Below are 18,275 nucleotides of genomic sequence, written 5' to 3'. Positions count from 1 at the left end.
TACCCCTTTTTAATCACATTTTGAAGGGGACTTCTTGATAAAATTGATTACTCTTGGAGGGGAATTTTCAAGAGGTTTAATAATATATTTGTCACAGTATTATCTACAAGATGACAGATCCTTTCCCCCCCAATTTGTACATTCCAAGGTGCCAACGTTTTTTTTTTAATGTCACAGACCCAGCGGAGAAAAATATCCTTATTGTAGGACAGGTATTCTGAACTTACTTGGCAGTGGGCAAGAAATATACTTGAAATTAAATTGCAGACCTCTGAATTTTCATTTTCAAAATAAGAGGGCATTTCTATAACCCTCCCCTGCCGATTATATATTTTCATACAGTACTTTAAATTTTTATTCTTCCTATTTTGATTATGATCCCTGTATACTTGGTATAATATCATGATGGAAATGATTATCTATGAGCTAGGAAGCCAATACTTTTACAACCAACAGTTGGAGGTGGTGCATTATGCATCTTTTTACATAATCTAAATGGAGTCCTTCAAACAAGTCCTTCTTGTTTTGCGTTTTATGTTTGTTGCGGTCTGCATTGTCTGGCAGGCCAGATAAAGTCAAGAAATCTCAATGAATAAAATATCTGTCTAGGCCATTACAGTAAATAACATTTGTAAAACATCTTCTCTTTGCTGCAAGTATATTAGCATCCTTAGGCAACTTGGCTGAGAAGTAGTTTTAAATGCATGCAGTATATGTTTAGTAGATATGTCTTTGTTATTGTAGCTTCTATATTGAATGGGACTATACGTCTTATAGGACACCTGTAGAAGGTTCATGTATATTGTAAATATGATATGTATTTCAATTACCAATCCATGTTATAGTAATTATGCATAGACTAGTGGACATGACATACATGCACTACTATCTGAATTAGTTACTGGGATGTAGGTCTCAAACCTCTGTATTTGTTTTTGTTTTTATAATGATGTTCAGAGTTTCTCTGAATAAATGTAAATGTTCTTATAACTTGTACTGCTGTGACTTTTATCAAGTGTGTCTCTTGAGTATGAGGAAGTTTTGTTAAGTGTTCAGCCGTAGTGAGGAAAGAATGTTTGGTTGTGCTGGTACTTTGGTTTAAATTTCTGAATATTTTGATGTTAGAGCTTATCTCTCAAAATCCTGACTAATAATGATGGTACTGCAATACTGTTCATATTTTATACAAATTTATTTATGATAAACTGTACGACAAAAAGAAGAAAAAACAACAATGAAATATAGGAACATGAGGGGGGGGGGGGGGGGAGATAAAATCAGTGAAAAAGATTACTTTTTCTCTGTTTCCCTGTTTCTCAATTATTCATGGAAATCATTAATTAACAATTTAAAAAAATAAATCATAAAGGTACATATAAGAAAATTATGCAAGCCATTACCTGCCATGTCCTGTTAAAAGTTACATCTATTTTTTTCCTTATGTTCATTGTTTAGTAATCATGCTTATTCACTAAAGCCAACAACTCATAACTTCTGTGTCCTGAAAGGCACAGGGGAAAACGACTTTAACTTTCTAAATCATAATACTTAAAACAAATCCTGACAAGATGGATACCAATTTGGAGCTGAACACAGGAGAGGGCACAAATTCTAGACTATAAAGCTCTTTAGAAAACATAAAATTCCACTGCTCGGAATGGACAATAAAGATGAGCCTTCTCTGTAAACAAGATTCCAAAATTGTAAAAAACATAAGCAGAAACAAAACTGGATGAGGCCTTGTCCTAGATCAAGTTGACACGTCTATCTCTGCTCCACACTCTAAAACATTGCCCAGCATGAACAGAATTACATGGATTAAGAAGTAGAGCACTGTATAACTTGATCTTGCATCGTTCAAACTCTAATGGCGTTGCATGGATGCCAGTAAGATTTGATCAGAGGGCCTGAAAATCACCTACAATGATCTATTTTGTACACAAAAAAGCCTAAACTATGGTCTGAAAATAACTTGTCAGGGCCTGAATACAGGCTATTGCCTGAAAACTTGCATCCCTGGCGTTGCTATCATTATATTAAGAGAAAATGTGATCAGACTTTCCATCAAGACTATCCTCCAAGGTGCTTCCATAAAGCTCCACGTCAAGCGATGGCCAAGTTGATTAAATTTATGCTGATCAAACTGATGTCGCCGCCGTAGCTTTTTCAAAAGAACATCAGACTTTGCATCACAATGGTGCTCTAACATGGTTCCATGAAGCAACGGCTGAAGCAATAGCTGTGTTTCTACTCTATATCCCCCACTTTCTTCGCTGAATCCTCCGCTCCAGATATCCCTGAGATGCCATCCATTGGAAATGCATTTTGAATGAACACTGTCTCTATTAGGTAAACTTACTCATTGTAAGAAAGAGGAGTATGGAGTGATTCTGATGCCTCTAGCATCCTTGGGAAAGTCCAAGTGCATACCAATCCTCTCAATTATTTAATACAGTAGTTTTTTGGGAGGGGAGGGGGAAGAGTTGACAGTGTCACTTGTCTGTCAAGGAGGTGTCCATGGACTCACTCATCATCGAGTCTGATGTGGTATTCAGCTTCTGTGGCCCATCATCAGCTGCAAAATAAAAAGGATAGAAAATGGATAGACAAGGATTAAAAGGTATGAAGTCACATAATATAACAGACTAGGGCCCTGTTTCACAAAAACTTGTTATCAATATTGAAAACTCCCACAATTCTCTAACAAATGTTCTCTCAGCCAATCAAATGCAGACTTCAGTATCTCATGTCAATAATTGTAACTTGTAACTGCCAAGTTTTTTATGAATCACAGCCCAGTTCACAAATGTATGCTTCAACAATAGCAATTAAACAGAACCACCCATAAGTTTATCAAAGGCTCATCCAACTTAACAACAACCAGTTTATTCACATACATTCTGACTACAGAAATATAATTCCTCATAATAGGTGAATGCATTAGTTGGCTCATGGCTCTTAAGAGAAAACCTGCTAACAAATATGAATATAATTTTGAAGTTTGAACATGTCTCTTAAAAATTGCTTTCTATTATTTACAGAAGTGGGAAATACCCTCTTGCGTTGAAAGATTTCCTAAAAAGATATACGTAAAATATGACAAGCCATTAATTTAGGCTTTAAAAATAATCCTTCCCAAATAATCTACTTACTGTCAAGTATCCTCTGCAGCTCATGGATGGCGCTGATGAGAACATGGAACTGCTTCTTCCTATCCTCCAACTGTGGATGAGAGACAATGGAAATAGAAGAGCAAGATGCACCATTAACCCACAAGTTGCTAACTTCATGCTCACTCGCTCATGGTGAGCTGCATCATCAATGTACACCTGCTTACACTATGAACATGACGGACAAAGAAAGAGGACAAAATATACAGTTCCTCATTCTACCCTCAACAATTGCTGTGGTAGACAAAGCAACATCCCTTCACTGCTATTATGTAAAAATGTGTAGAACAGGTGTCACATGCATATTCACCTGTTCTACACATTTTTACATAATAGCATTGAAGGGATGTTCCTATGTCTACCACAGCAATTGTTGAGGGTAGAATGAGGAACTGTATATTTTGTCCTCTTTCTTCGTCTGTCATGTTCATAGTGTTACATCTTGTTTGCCCACTTGCCAATGAACACAACCAAAGAAAGTTGATGATATTATTTCTATGCTTCTGCTTGCTTTTGCTCATCACACATCCAATATCTTATTTTTATTATGTTTAACAAAAATCCTAGAGAGCATTTGAATTGGGGCCTGAACATAGAATACTTGGATTTTGAATATATTGATAATATAGAGAATCAAGAACTATTACAACTTGTTATTGATATCATCATCATCATCATCATCATCATCTATACGGGAGTGTAGGATATCCTGTAGGTCTCCAGGTCAGATCACTTGGTACATCAGTAAAGGTCTATAAATCAGTGCATGTGTGGATGTCAGACTATGCTATTACAAAGTGTTTGTCTGACCAAAAAGAATCCAAGCTGTGTTTAAATGAGTTGATGCTGGTAGCAGTTACTAGAAACACTGGTAAACTGTTCCAAGACTGGATGACCCGTTTGCTAAAAAGTTACTCCTGACATTCAATCGACAGCGAGTAATGAATAACTTTAATGAATGGCCTCTTGTTCTCTGATACTGTGATTTCACAAAAAAACATTCTGGATCGAGTCTATCTATTCCATGAAATAACTAAAAAACTTTGATCATGTCTCCTCTTATGTATTTATATGAATCAGGGTTCTCACTCAACATTTAAGTTGAAGACGTTTTAGGTACTACATCAGTCTGGGCTGCACATTGTTTTCCTTTTAGCTACTTTCAGGAAACCAGTTTAATCTCTTACCTTCTGTTCTAAAGACTCCTTGGTGCTATTCAATTCACCAAGATCCTTATCCAGTTCCTGCAATTTGCTGATAGGGACATGGTAAAGGGAAAATATAATTGTCAGTCAGAAGAGAAACAAGAACTGTCTACATAAAACATAGGAGACAAAATAGAAAAATATCCCCAATGATAAAAGGTAGCAACCAAAGGACATTGGTGCCACTGCGATGGCTGGGAAAATGGGACAGGGACCGTGAACCAAGTGATCCTAAGTCAAGTGACTAATCCACTCGACCACACTGCTTCTACACCTGGAAGGCTACAAACAATATCAAGGAAAACAGTAAGGTGTTTTTTTCGTTGTTGATAAAAGAATAATGTCAATATAAAAATCACAAAGCACATTGTTCTTCCCATTCACACCATGTATAGTTTATCATTGCTTTGAAGAATAATAAAGGGAGAGAAGATAGGAGAGAGATAGAGAGAAAGCAACATACATGTGAGTGACAAGGGAAAAACAGAGAGTGAAAGAAAGAAAGAGGAGAGGAGGAGAAAAGAGAGATGGGGAGACCGAGAAAATGTGTGAAAGAGAGAGGGAGAGGGATTGAAAGAGAGAGAGAGAGATGGAGAGAGAAAAGAGGGGGGGGGGGGGAGGGAAAGTGTGGGGGGGGGGGGGAGGGAAAGTGTGGGGAGGGGGGGGGGGGAAGTGTGTGGGGGGGGGGGGGAATACTATATTACAATAACTTATATATGACATAAAGCCCAGAGCAATTGTCATAGGTGCTATTGTTAGGTCACCGAAATGTGTCTTACTTCAAGGTTTCTTTCCTGTCGGGTTGTTTCTGGATAACCTTTGCTAATGTGTCGTACTCCTGCCTGTTCTTTCTCTCTCTCTTGGCATCTGAAAGCTCTGTCTTGCATGCATTTATCTGCTGGTGGGCATCCTTGATGTTGCGTTCTGTATTCATAGGGATTGTCATGGAAACATAATTTGTTTTTAAAAAATGTTTTACTCTTGATGTAAGGGGTCCCACTCACTTGATTAAAAAACATATCAAGAGGCGATTAAGCTAGAAATGATTTAACCCCTAAATTACAAAAAAATAAACAAGAAACACCCAGTGAATAACATAAAAAGAGAGATAGTTCCCAAAAACACAAGGAATTACTGAGGGAAGAACTTAAGAAGTACTGAAAAAGATAAAAATCATATTGCATAAAACATTATAACAAATGCTTTTGTAATACACCTTTCTTTTAACCAAAGATTTTTATAATCTTCATTTCATTCCATACATATCACAAGTTTAGAATCTTGTATGGTAGTAATATAGAGATAATTTTTATGAATAATTGGGTATTTGAGCAATGAGATAATACACTTTATAACTCAACTTCAGCGAAGGCCTTCCAGATTTTTTCTTCTACAAATACAGTTACATTACCGGAAATCTAAACTTGTTCTGAGTTACATTTCTTGAACAAGTCTCTTACCAATTGTTGAGTAGAGCTCTTCATAGTTGGACATCTCTCTGATATTCATTTGATGAATCAGCTGTGTTCTTTCTGTGGCAAAGTCTACCTGACATAGCATCATCAGCATCTTCTGGTATGTAACCGTGCTGAAAAATAAAGTTATAAGTAAAGATTTACTTTATGACGAACCATAAATACACTCATCATCATGAATTACAGGTAGCCCATTATTCATTCTTGCCACTTTTATATTTACTTTGATTAAAAAAAATGTATACATATATCCAACTTGTTACTTAAAATCTAGGCATCTGTACTCCTTGGCCAGTGCTGGTATAAACTAGGCCTTGTTAATTGAAAAATCATATAACCTGCAATTAGTGACATTATATCTTGAACAGGTATAGCAGTTAGTTGTCATGGTTTCAGCATCTGTTCTTTATGGGACTGTGTACCTTAATAGAAAAGTTCTCTCGGTAACTACTCAACATATTTCATATACTTTGGAAATCTTGTGGCAAATTGGTCTGTTTGGACTAGTTTTCTTCTCTTCTTCTTTTTTTGGAGAAGTACAGGCCAACATGTTGTTGATGTATCTTTGTACTTTTAAAGCTGTTCAAATAAAAGTTGATGTAAGACACAACAACCACCAACGATAACTAACCATTCTTCTTTAGTCTGATCTGTGTGACACCATTTCACGAAAGTTTTGAGTAGATTGCTGATTCTCCTGTCATCTCCACCACTCTCTCCTTCAATTAGGAGCCTCTTCCTTATTACTTCTTCTGCATTTATCAAAATAATTCAAACATCAACAATTATGATCCCCCTGACAAAGGGGTGTGGCGGTATGCATACCTGAAGTAAGCGACTGTAATAATGATCGTCATCATCATAATGTGAATTACTAGTTACATGAATTTAATGAGGATCTGAGATTACAGTCACTAACTTCAGTCACTAGCCCGCACCCCTTATGCAATTGTATTTTTGTGGAGTGGTTTGCGGTGAAACCTGTGAGAAAGTGTAGATCTATATTATAATATCTTTGGTTCTAGGAAAAATACTCCAAAACAGATAAGAAAAATGACACAAAAGGGGTAAGAAACATAATGCTTTTAAATCGTGACCAGAAAATTAAGGCATTATCTTTAACAATTGATGAAGATTTAGATCTATCATCTAGACCTCTAGTTGATGTTATGGTATGATTTTTATCATTTTACTTGTCACAACGGATTACGGGTCAAAGTCTGGATACGAAAGTACATTAGCGCCCACCTATATATCGATAGAATGAAAATAAGGTTCTAGTTCAGAAGTCTATCCAAACTATGACCCGGATCATACCAAAAAATTGACTAAATCTTCATCAATTGTTCAAATAATGGTCATGATTTAAAAGTTGTTATGTTTCTTACCTGTTTCGTGTCAATTTTCTCATCTTTAAAGGAGTATTTTTCCTAAAAACGAAGACTTATTAGACTATATACACTTTTTTCACGGGATTCAAGGCAAACTGCTGCACTGACGGTGGGGTGCGGGCCTGCGCATGTTTGTTAAATTAGCGACTGTAATCTAAGCAATACGGTTGCTAACTTAACACACGCGCGCTGCGCCCGCACCCCACCGTCGGTACGGTATGCAACTATTGTGCAGCAGTTTGCCCCGAATCCCGTGAGAAAGTGTATATAATAAGTCGACCATCGACCGACCAACAGTCTGACAAATATTAGAATAGAAAATGAAACCAACGACCATCGACCAAATACTATTGAATGGAAGAGTCCAGCAACGATCATCGACCAAAATAGTAAGGCATCTTTGTTTTTCAAATAGCCAACGACCATTGACCAGTACTAGTCCAGTCCAGTCTAAGCACAAAACTATTATATTTCTTTTGTATTTTTAGAACGAGACATCACTTGTTGATTAAAAAAGTCCAAACTATTTTTTGCAATTATGCAATGACATGTCATGACGCACAAAACGGCGTAGAATTCAACTTTTCATCCACCAAATGAATACGAACACTTGCATTATACACTCTTCAATACCTGTATCACCGTTAACGCAAACAATAAAATCAAAATCTATATCTACTGCTAATATATGAAGACTAACAATATGGTAGGAAGCCTTTGTGTTCCTCTTTCTCACGTCACTTCTATAAAAAAAAAATACTAACGTGATATCCTAAGTGTGGGACAACGCAAAACGAGGGGAAAGAAGCATTCCTGAATTTTTACCCATAAATGACAATTAATTTTATTGATAACACCTTGTGTGAGCTCGAAATGCTACAAACTTGTAACGCACACACTGATAAATAATTCTATGATTTCAATATTGGGGGGAAAAGTGAAAATATATCCAGTGAACTCACCGTCTGTCGCCATCATGAATAAATGAATATTTTACTCGTTGCCAATTTGAGAATCAGTAAATTTGTAATGGTCGACACTGCACTAGCACTGCACTATTATGCGATACAACCATCGAAATCCAATACGCGATCGAGAGATATAGACGGGGGGGGGGGGGGGGGGGGGGGGGGGGGGCGGAAAAGAGTGCAAGTTTGAAAGCAAGATAGGAACGAAGTTGATTGGTCAAGGATACACACAAATAATTACAATTGTACTTTTGAAACTCAACTCAGATCCTTTTATTTCAGTTATTACACAATGCTGTAGCATTTTTATTCAAAATTGGAAGGAGGGATTCTCCAATATGTGCTATTTTTTGTAAAAAGTCCCCCGAGATCTTAAAACAAACATATGTTTTGTGAGTGTGAAATGGTTGTTCCTTTATGAAAAGAACTGACTGATTATATTGACAATAGGATTAAGGAGTCTACAAAATGTGCAGATTTTAGTTAATATCTTTGGTCACTTGGCAGTAAACATGAAAAATGTACAAGTTATTTTTTTCTCTGTTTTAAATTTGATGTTATTAGATGTCAATTTCAGCAAACTAACCTAAATTTCCAAGCTTTTATTAATTTTCTAAAAATGAAGAAAAAGATTGAATACAAGATTGCTAATAAGAGAGGTAAATTGAGCCTGCATTTTAAAAAAATGGACGTTTGAGTTGTAGACCATTATGGTCCACCCCCCCTCAACCTCTCCAAAAGAAGACAAAAATATTGTGTACAGTTGGTATAGAGACATTTGTTGTGTGTGTGCGTGTGTGTGTGTTTTGTTTTGTGATGTTTTGTGTAGTGCTGTGTTGGGTACTTTTATTCCTTTCCATGTATTTAAATAAGGTTATGAATAGTTTTATTTGTTCATTCATTAGTAGTACACTGTAGATCAGTTGCTACTATGCAGATATATTGTATGATGCACTTTTCTTAGATGTTTTCATCTGCTACCTATACCTGCATGTTCTTTGTGTTGTGTTAAAGTTTTTCTATTGAAAAAAAGAAAGAAAAGAAGATAATACTCAACCCCAACTACATGGCGTGCTTACAGAGCTAGAGAATACCGCGGAGGCCGTACATCACACCCATAGTCATTGCGAGTAGATAAACCGGGTAATAATAACCTTTTTTTTTAAAGTGAGCACACTTATTTTCCCTTTTTTTATTGTGACCCCGGAAAATTGAAAATCGGGCCGTTCGATATTTCGCTCAGTGGGAGATGGAGGTGGAGGGGGGGGGGGGGGGGGGGGGGTGTGTAGCATGGTGAGCGCTATTTTTACTTAACAATTTTTTTTTTTTTTGGGGGGGGGGGCAGGGGGGATTCAAAGTTATTCGCTCTCATATCTTATATAGTCCCCTTAAATTAGAGGCACATGTTATTGAGAAAGGAAAAGGGGGCATCTGGGCATTTATCAAAAAGGGGAAGGACACTTAAGAAATGGAGCACGTATCAAAGCAAAAAGGGCAATCTAGTAACAGAGGTTAAAAGGTGCACTCACCAGAGATGAGAAGGGACAAGTATCAGAAGAAGAAGAGACTCTTATTAAAAAGTAACAGGACCGAGTGATTATCGTGAGGAAAAGGGGCACTTATTAGAAAGAAAAAAGGGCCATCAATCGGAGGTGAAAGGGAGCACCTCTGAGATTTGAATAGAGGCAATTATCAGAGATGAATTGAATTGTCCAAAAGAGTAATGGATCAATACATTCCTTATGAATCTACGCAACCTTCATCCTTCACACTTCGCATTAAATAGGCCAAATAAATTAATGCTCTCTTTTCTTTTATAACTAAAAAAAAAAAAGTTTTAACGTTTTTTTCTTCATTACACAAAGAATATTAAATTGGCAACATTGGCTATTGCATATTCATAAGTAAATCGCAGTTTCCACTCCGTTGATTGGCTGTGACAGCGCGCTACAATTATGATAGCACGTGTATTTAGTACAAAACTAGATCTATACAGCGCTACAGTATAGTACACAGCAGACTGTACATAATGATATGCGCTGCGTAGATTCTATACGTACACAACCTACACTCGCCTGGCGCGCCCGCCGTTCGACGACGTACGCGAGGCGATCGCGATAAGAATTAGCTGAGCTGCACTGAGGCGAGTGTTCACAGGTTCTTCACGTAAAAGTCACCCCTGCTTGGTGTAAAATCATACTCTTGCGATGTCTAAGAAAGTGAAATTAATGAATGGTGCAATGGAGCCACAAGTCGACGATGGTTTATCGGGACAGCAGCTGTTTGGTAGTGGTGATGGCCTTACATACAAGTGAGTCAGTAATGTAATTCTCGAAAAAACATGTTGTTTAGAAAAATTCAGTAGAAATCTACAGCCTAGACTACCTCCAGTGCAGGAATCAATGACCAGATGACGGATGGAATTGTAACAATGCAATGTAGATCTAGATCTAACAGTTAGATCTACATCATGTACAATAACAACAATAGTCTAGTCATGCACATGTTAGACAGAAATAACCATCTGAAATTGGGTCATTTCTTTAATAAACTGACATTTGTTGTCATTCCCCATAAATGGTAACCCAGAGATCTCGTACCGTGGGGGTGGCTATGAACATCTTTTCGTTCAACTTCACGACATTTTCTTCCCGATTTTCTTTATTTAGATCTAGTCTAGGTCTAGATCTAATTTTCTGATTTCTAAATCAGATGTAAATTAGGTCGGTCTATAGACCTAGATATCTCCTAATTACAGTTTTCAAAATTTGCTAACCTATCATAGAATAATCACGGAAGAGGTTTACGGTACACCATGTGTAAAGTCCTCGAGGGACTGAGGAAAGTGGATAGAAAATGGAAGTGAGATGGAAAGGCGAGAAGAAGAGAGTAGACTCTCCTGCTCCTGCTCTGCAACTCTACTCGCCTACTCAACTCTCCAACTCAATCCAGTCTTCTACTCAAACCTCTCATCCCTCCTACAACTTTCTGGTTTACAGTCCTTTTCAGGACTATACTCACTTCCGAAAGATACTCTTCCTTCCAACCTCCACTTTCTCGCCTTTCCATCTCACTTCCATTTTCTATCCACTTTCCTCAGTCCCTCGAGGACTTTACACATGGTGTACCGTAAACCTCTTCCGTGATTATTCATACCACCATGCAAACCTTCAAACATCATCTATCATAGAATGTGAAATTTTCGGACTTACTTATATGAATTATCCAATTTGTATCTTTGAACTGTGAAACAGTACGTTCATGCATGTTCATGCACTCGAACATAGAGCTATATGACCCGGCGGCCGATATATATTTCCGGGTCAATTCCTACCAAAACATAGCCAATGGCCAATCAGAGCACTCGTTTCGTGGGATTTCGTTGGTCAAGCCGGGCTGACTTGTACGTAGCTACGGTAGCTATTGGACGTTCGAAAAGAAAAAATGAATATTCATCAACTAAAACCAAGATGGATAATGTTGACGACGAGACTTTCTGGGATTGATCATTAATTTAGGATCTAAATGAGCAAGCTATCGTAAGTAGGTATGTGACTATCGCGCACATTGGCTTGGTTTCAGCGTGCCCAGCAGCGGTTTCACGCCCAATACGAGTTACTCTGCAGGGTTCCTCTTTGATTGCGTGTGGAAATGGCGGTTTCTCGCCAGATTTGGCTTGCTTGTCTGATGACGTCATTGGAAAAATTTCCTTTTGCCTCGACCTTGAATTTTCAGAAACGGACATGAGAAAGTGCATTTTTGTTCAAGTCAAAGTTCAATGTCATCTTTACTATCGTAATCTTCCCTGAAGATAAGTTTTAATAGTTCTAAAACTAATTTAATTCGTTTATTTATACATTTTTCTCGTTACTTGATGAATATAAATCAAATCGGAACATACAATCATTGTTTTTTTACTTCCTCAAAATTGATTGTCAGGAAATTACCGAAATTTGTCTGTCTTTTTGTGGCAGTGAGTTCATTAATGACTAATTAGCTAATTAATTTGCTAATTGCTAATTACTAATTAATTACAGAAGGGTCTATAGTACATCAAATAATACAATATTGGTTTTCTTCCCCTTTCACATGTTCTTTCCTTAAGGTTTTATCTAGAAAAATGAATAATTTTTACATTTTTAATGAGACCATCCTTTTTATTGGTCATGGTCGGTCACAGATTTTGAGAGGTCTCAATGGTAAAACAATGGCGATAATTAAATCAGATTTTTAATCTTTAAAAAAAATCATAACTCGCTAAATATTTGTCCTAGAGCTATGGTTTATATACCATTTTAAATGGTTTTTCAAGCCCTTTCCAATGATATAAGATACAATGTAATCCCACAATTTTAATTTTTTTAGTCACATACCTATCGTAAGTCAAATAAGCTATATATATGTTATTTTTAATTTTTATTATAATTGCAGCAGTTATGAGGATGTAAAGAGTGAAAATCTTGTTGCATATCTCATTCATCGCGGTCCGGTCGAACCGAACCATTTGTTCCGTACAGTGCCTCACAGAAAGAGGTCCCCAGACTTCAGTCTCTATAATCGGAGGTCTAGTGGAGCCAGACGTAGTCTCAGTGGAACAACCGACGATTAGAGAGACTGAAGCTTTCGGTCTATGCACATGTATGCCTCACCATGCTCACAGAGTCTTGTCTAACAGTAGACATAGACCTATATTATTAGGCCTGTTGGCCTAACAGTTTATACAAATGCATATTGAAATTGGATAGAAGTTGTAACTAGAAAGGCTGTCCAATTTCCTATTTAGTTAATGTTGGATCTAACATTTTATAATCTTGATAACATTTTCCATGATAAAAATGTAAAATTAAAAGAAGAAAAAAATGTGTCACGTCTCACGGCCGCACAAGTAAGGAAAAAATAATAAGACTGTCATTTTTTTTTAAGGGGTAGCCTAGGTCTAGTCCTCCCTGGTATTATGGTAATGGTAGGGTGTCTGATTGCGCACCCGATGTTGTGTGCTAAAATCCTTCCCATAGAGATTGCAGGCATCCCTATGTGGTCTACGTGCATTGTGCGACTATGCAAAATTGGTCAATGATTTTAATTTTTATGAACGATTTTGAAATTCAAACCTTTATTACTCGTATAACTCAATAAATGTGTCGTATGAAAGAGCAGGTTTTTCTCCATATTCCCCATAGGGAGCCACCCCCGGAATTCTAAAAATATCTTGGTCAAAACAGCGATTGAAATGTTGTTTGCATCCTAGCTCCAGACAACTCACTTTCCTGAGCCCCGGCTTAAGTAGGGCTAGACGTAGGGATAATATCCAGGTGCTTTTTTTTTCGCTAGCCCGAAGGGATCATTTGCTGCAACAGTTTGAAAATACCCTTCCAATATTTTTTTAATCGGCTAATTAGGGATGCGTGAGCTCCGCTCTGTCCAAACCATGGTAACATCGCGCACATAAATATGCATTCGGACCGCTAAAGCTTCAAACCCAGAAGTGAGTACATGTTATAAGTCAATGGCGATATCGCGGAGACAACGTGGTCAGGTTTTGCAAATTCAGCTACATGCATACCGTATTTGCCGGCGTAAAGGCCGCAGTATTTTTGGAAGAGAAAATATCAAAAAGCCTTGCATTGTTGAAATGAAGACGAAAATAAATGTCCTAACACAACATGTGCCGATAGATCTTGATCTAAGTTCGTGCCAATGAATTGCAAAGGTAAAGGAAGGGACAGTCTAACGGAGCTGCCGCGAACATCCATCCGAAGTCGCCATTTTGTTTTTTCCATTTCATGCAGTACATTGTGGTAGGGGTATATCGGACACCAAATCTGCCTGCGATCACTTTTTTAGCTAAACTTCGGGTAAATTATAAGAATATGGATGAATTTGGTATCAGTTTGTAAAAAAAAATTTGTGTTTTCGAGAAAATTATGATTATTTTGTTTTGTCTGTTTGTTTTTTTTCTCCTTTTTTTTTTTTCCTCTTTGAAATGTCAAAGTTGGGGGTGCGGCCTATGCGGCGGTGCGGCCTTATCGCCGGCAAATACGGTACGCATGCATATTGCGCGATGGAGCATCTGCTAGCTGTTTGGCTAAATTTAGCAAAACGACATAACTCTGCGTTTACGTCTTTTTCGTTGAGTCCGAGAGTCCAACCAAAATGATATGAATATTACAGAGTTTTGGAGGGGCTGTTTCTTTTGATTGAAACATCGGTGAGTCTTGAAATTTGAAATATATTATTATTATTACATTTTTTATTTACATATTTTAAAAAAAATGGTGAAAAACGAACCCTAGTAATGGTGTATTATTACTATTGTTAAGTTGGTTTAAAATCTAGGCAATATTCATCCGCTTTTTGTCAGATCAACGAAAAAGATGTACACGCAGAGTTATTTTGTTTTGCTAAATATAGCAAAATAGCTGCATTGCGCAATATGCAAGCGTACGCCTGTTGCATGCGCTTCTTTAGACCGAAATTTTTTGTCTCTTTCGTTCGTTAGCCTCTGATTTGGGTAGGGTCAGCTCCTCTCTTTAGAGACAGAACAGGACCATAAGCGTAAGTGTTCACGAATCGGTGTAACGTTTCTTTACACCAAACTTGGCCAAACTAATGCCTAATTTTGATATTTTACTGGTTGCATATCCGATTTATTTTATATTGTAAATTAGGCCTAGGCTATCGGTTCCACTTTCCAACTTGACTGAATAATTCCATTTAATGGTCCATTTTCAGGAAATTATGGTTCTAAATCGACATCCATGTTGAAAATCTTGCAAGCCGTATTTTAACTCTCGCTGCGCATGACGTCATCTATATCTCATTCCTTCTAGTCTACGCCGAAGGCAAAATGATTATGAAGGAAAAACTGCACGAGCTACAAGTTCTTAATGACGTTATCACAGTTTTTCCTGCCAACAGGAATGGCTGCATGATCGAGCAGCGAATTTGTATTCGCTTTTTGGTACAGATTTACCGCGCATTACCAGTTACACTGTCACTGCAAGTGCGATTTCTCATTTTTGAAGGCATACCGTGCTAAAAATTCCTAATTCTTATTGTCTAATGTTGGCAGGAATGGATATTTTGCAAACAAGCCCAAGATATCTTGGATGATTATCACAACCAAATATCCCATTAATTGCAACTGCGGGCTGATGAAGACGTGAAATTTATTAGCTTGATAATTTGCGATCAGGATAGTTAAAATGGCGGATTATTTGGCAATCTCGAGCTGATGAAGACTGGCCTAATTAGGAAAAATGAGCCAGAAATAACAAAGTTCTGTTTGTTAAAGTAATGCTTGCATTTCCATAATTTAAATAAACAAATTTGTTTTCACTGGCTGCCTGCCATAGCAACAAACAGTTGACAAAGAAGTTAACTCCGTTTCGTTGATGATCAGCCATGCACAAAGAAGAAAAAAGACTTCATGCATGATGGCTGATTGTCAACAAAACAGAGTTGCATCAAATGAAAGAAGAAGATCTAAGCTTTACAAATATGTGCCATTTAATAATAATAATTGTGATTAATTTATGTTAAAACATTGATAATTCTCGGTTTCGTTTTTTCTGGGATGCACTGTAAAGACCCTCTAACAGGACAAGCATGTTCATATTTCGTAGTGAACTTTACTAATGCATAATTTGTAATTTACAGTATTCTACATGGTGGTTTACGTAAAGATACTGCAAAAATACCTACAAAAAGTCACTAATTGAAAGCACTTTAACCCTCTATTTGCCTGTCTTTTAAAGAAAAGTTGATATCTGATTCCATGAAATATATTTTCATTTTAAACTTTTTTCTTTGCAGTGACTTCTTAATCCTACCTGGTTACATTGATTTCACATCAGATCAAGTGGTAAGTTACAGATTAGATTTAAATCATTAGAACTGAAAGTGTCTGAAAGACTGAAACCAATTCTGTCGTCAAGTCTGCCTTGAAGAAATATGCAACCTTTGTTAAGGTTAAACAAACGTAGTATGAAAAATAATGCAATTTCTGTTTGTTTAATTTTTTGTTGTTGCTTTTTTTGTATTTTTTTTTAAATGAAGGAAGTATTAAACATTGTTTAAATTGTGGATGTTTTCTTCATATTTTTCAAAGTGTTAAATTCATAATCAAGAGAAACAAAGGTTGAATTAGGCCCTTTTACTGTATTAAAATGTGGAGGATGTTAATCATGCATGTTCTTGTCCATTTGGTTTTTGCCCAAATTTTAACTGGCTTTTGATTTTCACAGGTTTTCTGAAAAGAAGTCATAATATTTAAGCTACTTGCATCCTTGTCATTGGCTTACAAAAGAATCCCAACTCATTTCATCAGAGATTTTCGACTTGAATTGCCTCTTTTGATTAGAATTGACTCAATTGAGCGTTCTACTTTTCTCTTTGTCACAGTGTTTACAGATGATCTTAAATCAGTGACCTTTGAAACGTAGGATTTGTGTCTTTTAGCCTACATGTGATATATCAGTTTTTCACACAAAGTAAACTTATTTATTATACTGTGTCCTTGGGCTTTCCACCTATGGGATGCATAGATTGATCCATACTCCTGACTTTTCCATAAATTTGCATTCAGCTGTCAGCTGTACATGTATGTGGGTGTGATGAAATCAAGGGAGATTGATTGTGGAGAGAGAGAGGGTTTTTTCTGGGGGGGGGGGGGGGGGATAAGTAGGAGGCTCAGAAGACGATTGTGATGGGAATGGAAAAAAGAGAGAAGAATTTGATGAATATAAATGAGTTTCACATCATACTAAAATGTTGGAAGAGTGAGAATGGTGGGTTTGGGCAGAGAAGAAATTATTGTTATAATAGGTGTTTCACCAGGTCCAGGATGCAATGATAAACTTGTTGTTGTGGCCTTGCCTGTTGCATCAATATCATCACATCCAATAGATTCAGCTGGCAGCTTGCAAGACTGTAAAAATAGAATCATATTATCGTACATGAAGTTGACATTTAATTTAATTTTTTTTTCTCTCGCATGGACTAGTTATGGAACAACAGGGTTCAGAGAATTAATCTCAACATATTGAAATTCAGTTTACTTCGAACAATGTGATTGTTTATTAAGTGGAATTTGATAGAATATTAAGGAGGAATTGTCGACAGCTCTTGTATATTTGTTTTGCTGGAAAATAGATAACTATTAACAAATAAACATCAACATTTTATTTTGAATGCTCAGTGACATGTTCAAAGTTCATCATAATTTTTCTGTGAACTACCGGTACTGGGATTTCCGAAATATTTTTTTTTCTCCAAAAAGAGTTGTCTGAGATTAAAAATTAATAAAAATGAATAAACATTTATATTATGAAACATAACTTCACATTGGACCCTGGACCCCCTACATTGTAGATGTTCCTACCTTCTCCCCCCACCCACAAACAAGAAGAAATAAAGAAATGAAAACAAAGACAATTAGACATGATAGAATGATAAAATTGATATAATACAACCTATTCAAAATGGATGAACAATAAAATCTAATCTAAAGTTATGCAACTTTAAGAGCACAGAATCTGAACCTCACTTGGTTTGCATTTTATAAGAAGATTGATAACAAATGTTTGCCTTTATTTCATGTTTGATGTGCCACGTAGGAGACCATATCACATGCATTATGAAAAATGTATCACAATTTTCATAACTTATGCGGAGTTCAACATTAATGCACGAAGATGGATTGCCAGCAATAGGTCACTCTCATTCAAATGCTGCCGCAGACATCAACAAAGTGATTTAGTTTAGATGGATACACACACATGTACTGTGTGTAAACATATTATCTACATGTAGAAGCCATGTTTTTCATCACATCGTGCAATGATGCATATACTTATATACTAGATATTAATATTTTAAAATAACTAGAAGCCATATCAAAATCCTACATATAAATCAAGCTTTTTACATTGCAGGTTTTCATGCTTTAAATATGCCTTTTTAATGCCATGGTTGGCTACAATTTGACTGGAGGAAAAGATACATGTACTGACTGTACATTGCAACTTGTGCACTGGTTGAAATTTCACGAGTGCAAAGTGAATTG

At 36.7% G+C, this 18,275-nt stretch overlaps 2 protein-coding genes across 4 annotated transcripts in view; one reads left to right on the top strand and one right to left on the bottom strand.

Annotated features, from left to right (window-relative positions):
- Positions 1-1,280: 1,280 nt before the first annotated feature.
- On the bottom strand, positions 1,281-8,231 carry LOC586652 (THO complex subunit 7 homolog). Its single transcript, XM_786425.5, has 7 exons — positions 8,204-8,231; positions 6,482-6,602; positions 5,836-5,963; positions 5,155-5,299; positions 4,358-4,424; positions 3,153-3,222; positions 1,281-2,575 (listed from the first exon to the last, which is right to left on the bottom strand). The coding sequence occupies exons 1-7, from the start codon at positions 8,217-8,219 to the stop codon at positions 2,493-2,495; spliced, it is 630 nt and encodes a 209-aa protein (XP_791518.4). The 5' UTR covers positions 8,220-8,231; the 3' UTR covers positions 1,281-2,492.
- A 2,109-nt stretch (positions 8,232-10,340) lies between these two features.
- The window catches only part of LOC115919533 (inosine-5'-monophosphate dehydrogenase 1b-like), a 42,102-nt gene continuing 34,167 nt past the window's right edge, over positions 10,341-18,275 (top strand). For all 3 annotated transcript variants that reach the window (XM_030973603.1, XM_030973602.1, XM_030973604.1), the window contains exons 1-2: positions 10,341-10,520; positions 16,025-16,073. In XM_030973603.1, coding sequence (XP_030829463.1) covers positions 10,417-10,520; positions 16,025-16,073 — 153 coding nt within the window. In that variant the 5' untranslated portion in view covers positions 10,341-10,416. The remainder of the gene's footprint in view (positions 10,521-16,024; positions 16,074-18,275) is intronic.

This window comes from Strongylocentrotus purpuratus, unplaced genomic scaffold (assembly GCF_000002235.5).
Source record: "Strongylocentrotus purpuratus isolate Spur 01 unplaced genomic scaffold, Spur_5.0 spur5_scaffold_6, whole genome shotgun sequence".
Classification (NCBI taxonomy): Eukaryota; Metazoa; Echinodermata; class Echinoidea; order Camarodonta; family Strongylocentrotidae; genus Strongylocentrotus; species Strongylocentrotus purpuratus.
This window is presented reverse-complemented; position numbering and strand designations above follow the sequence as displayed.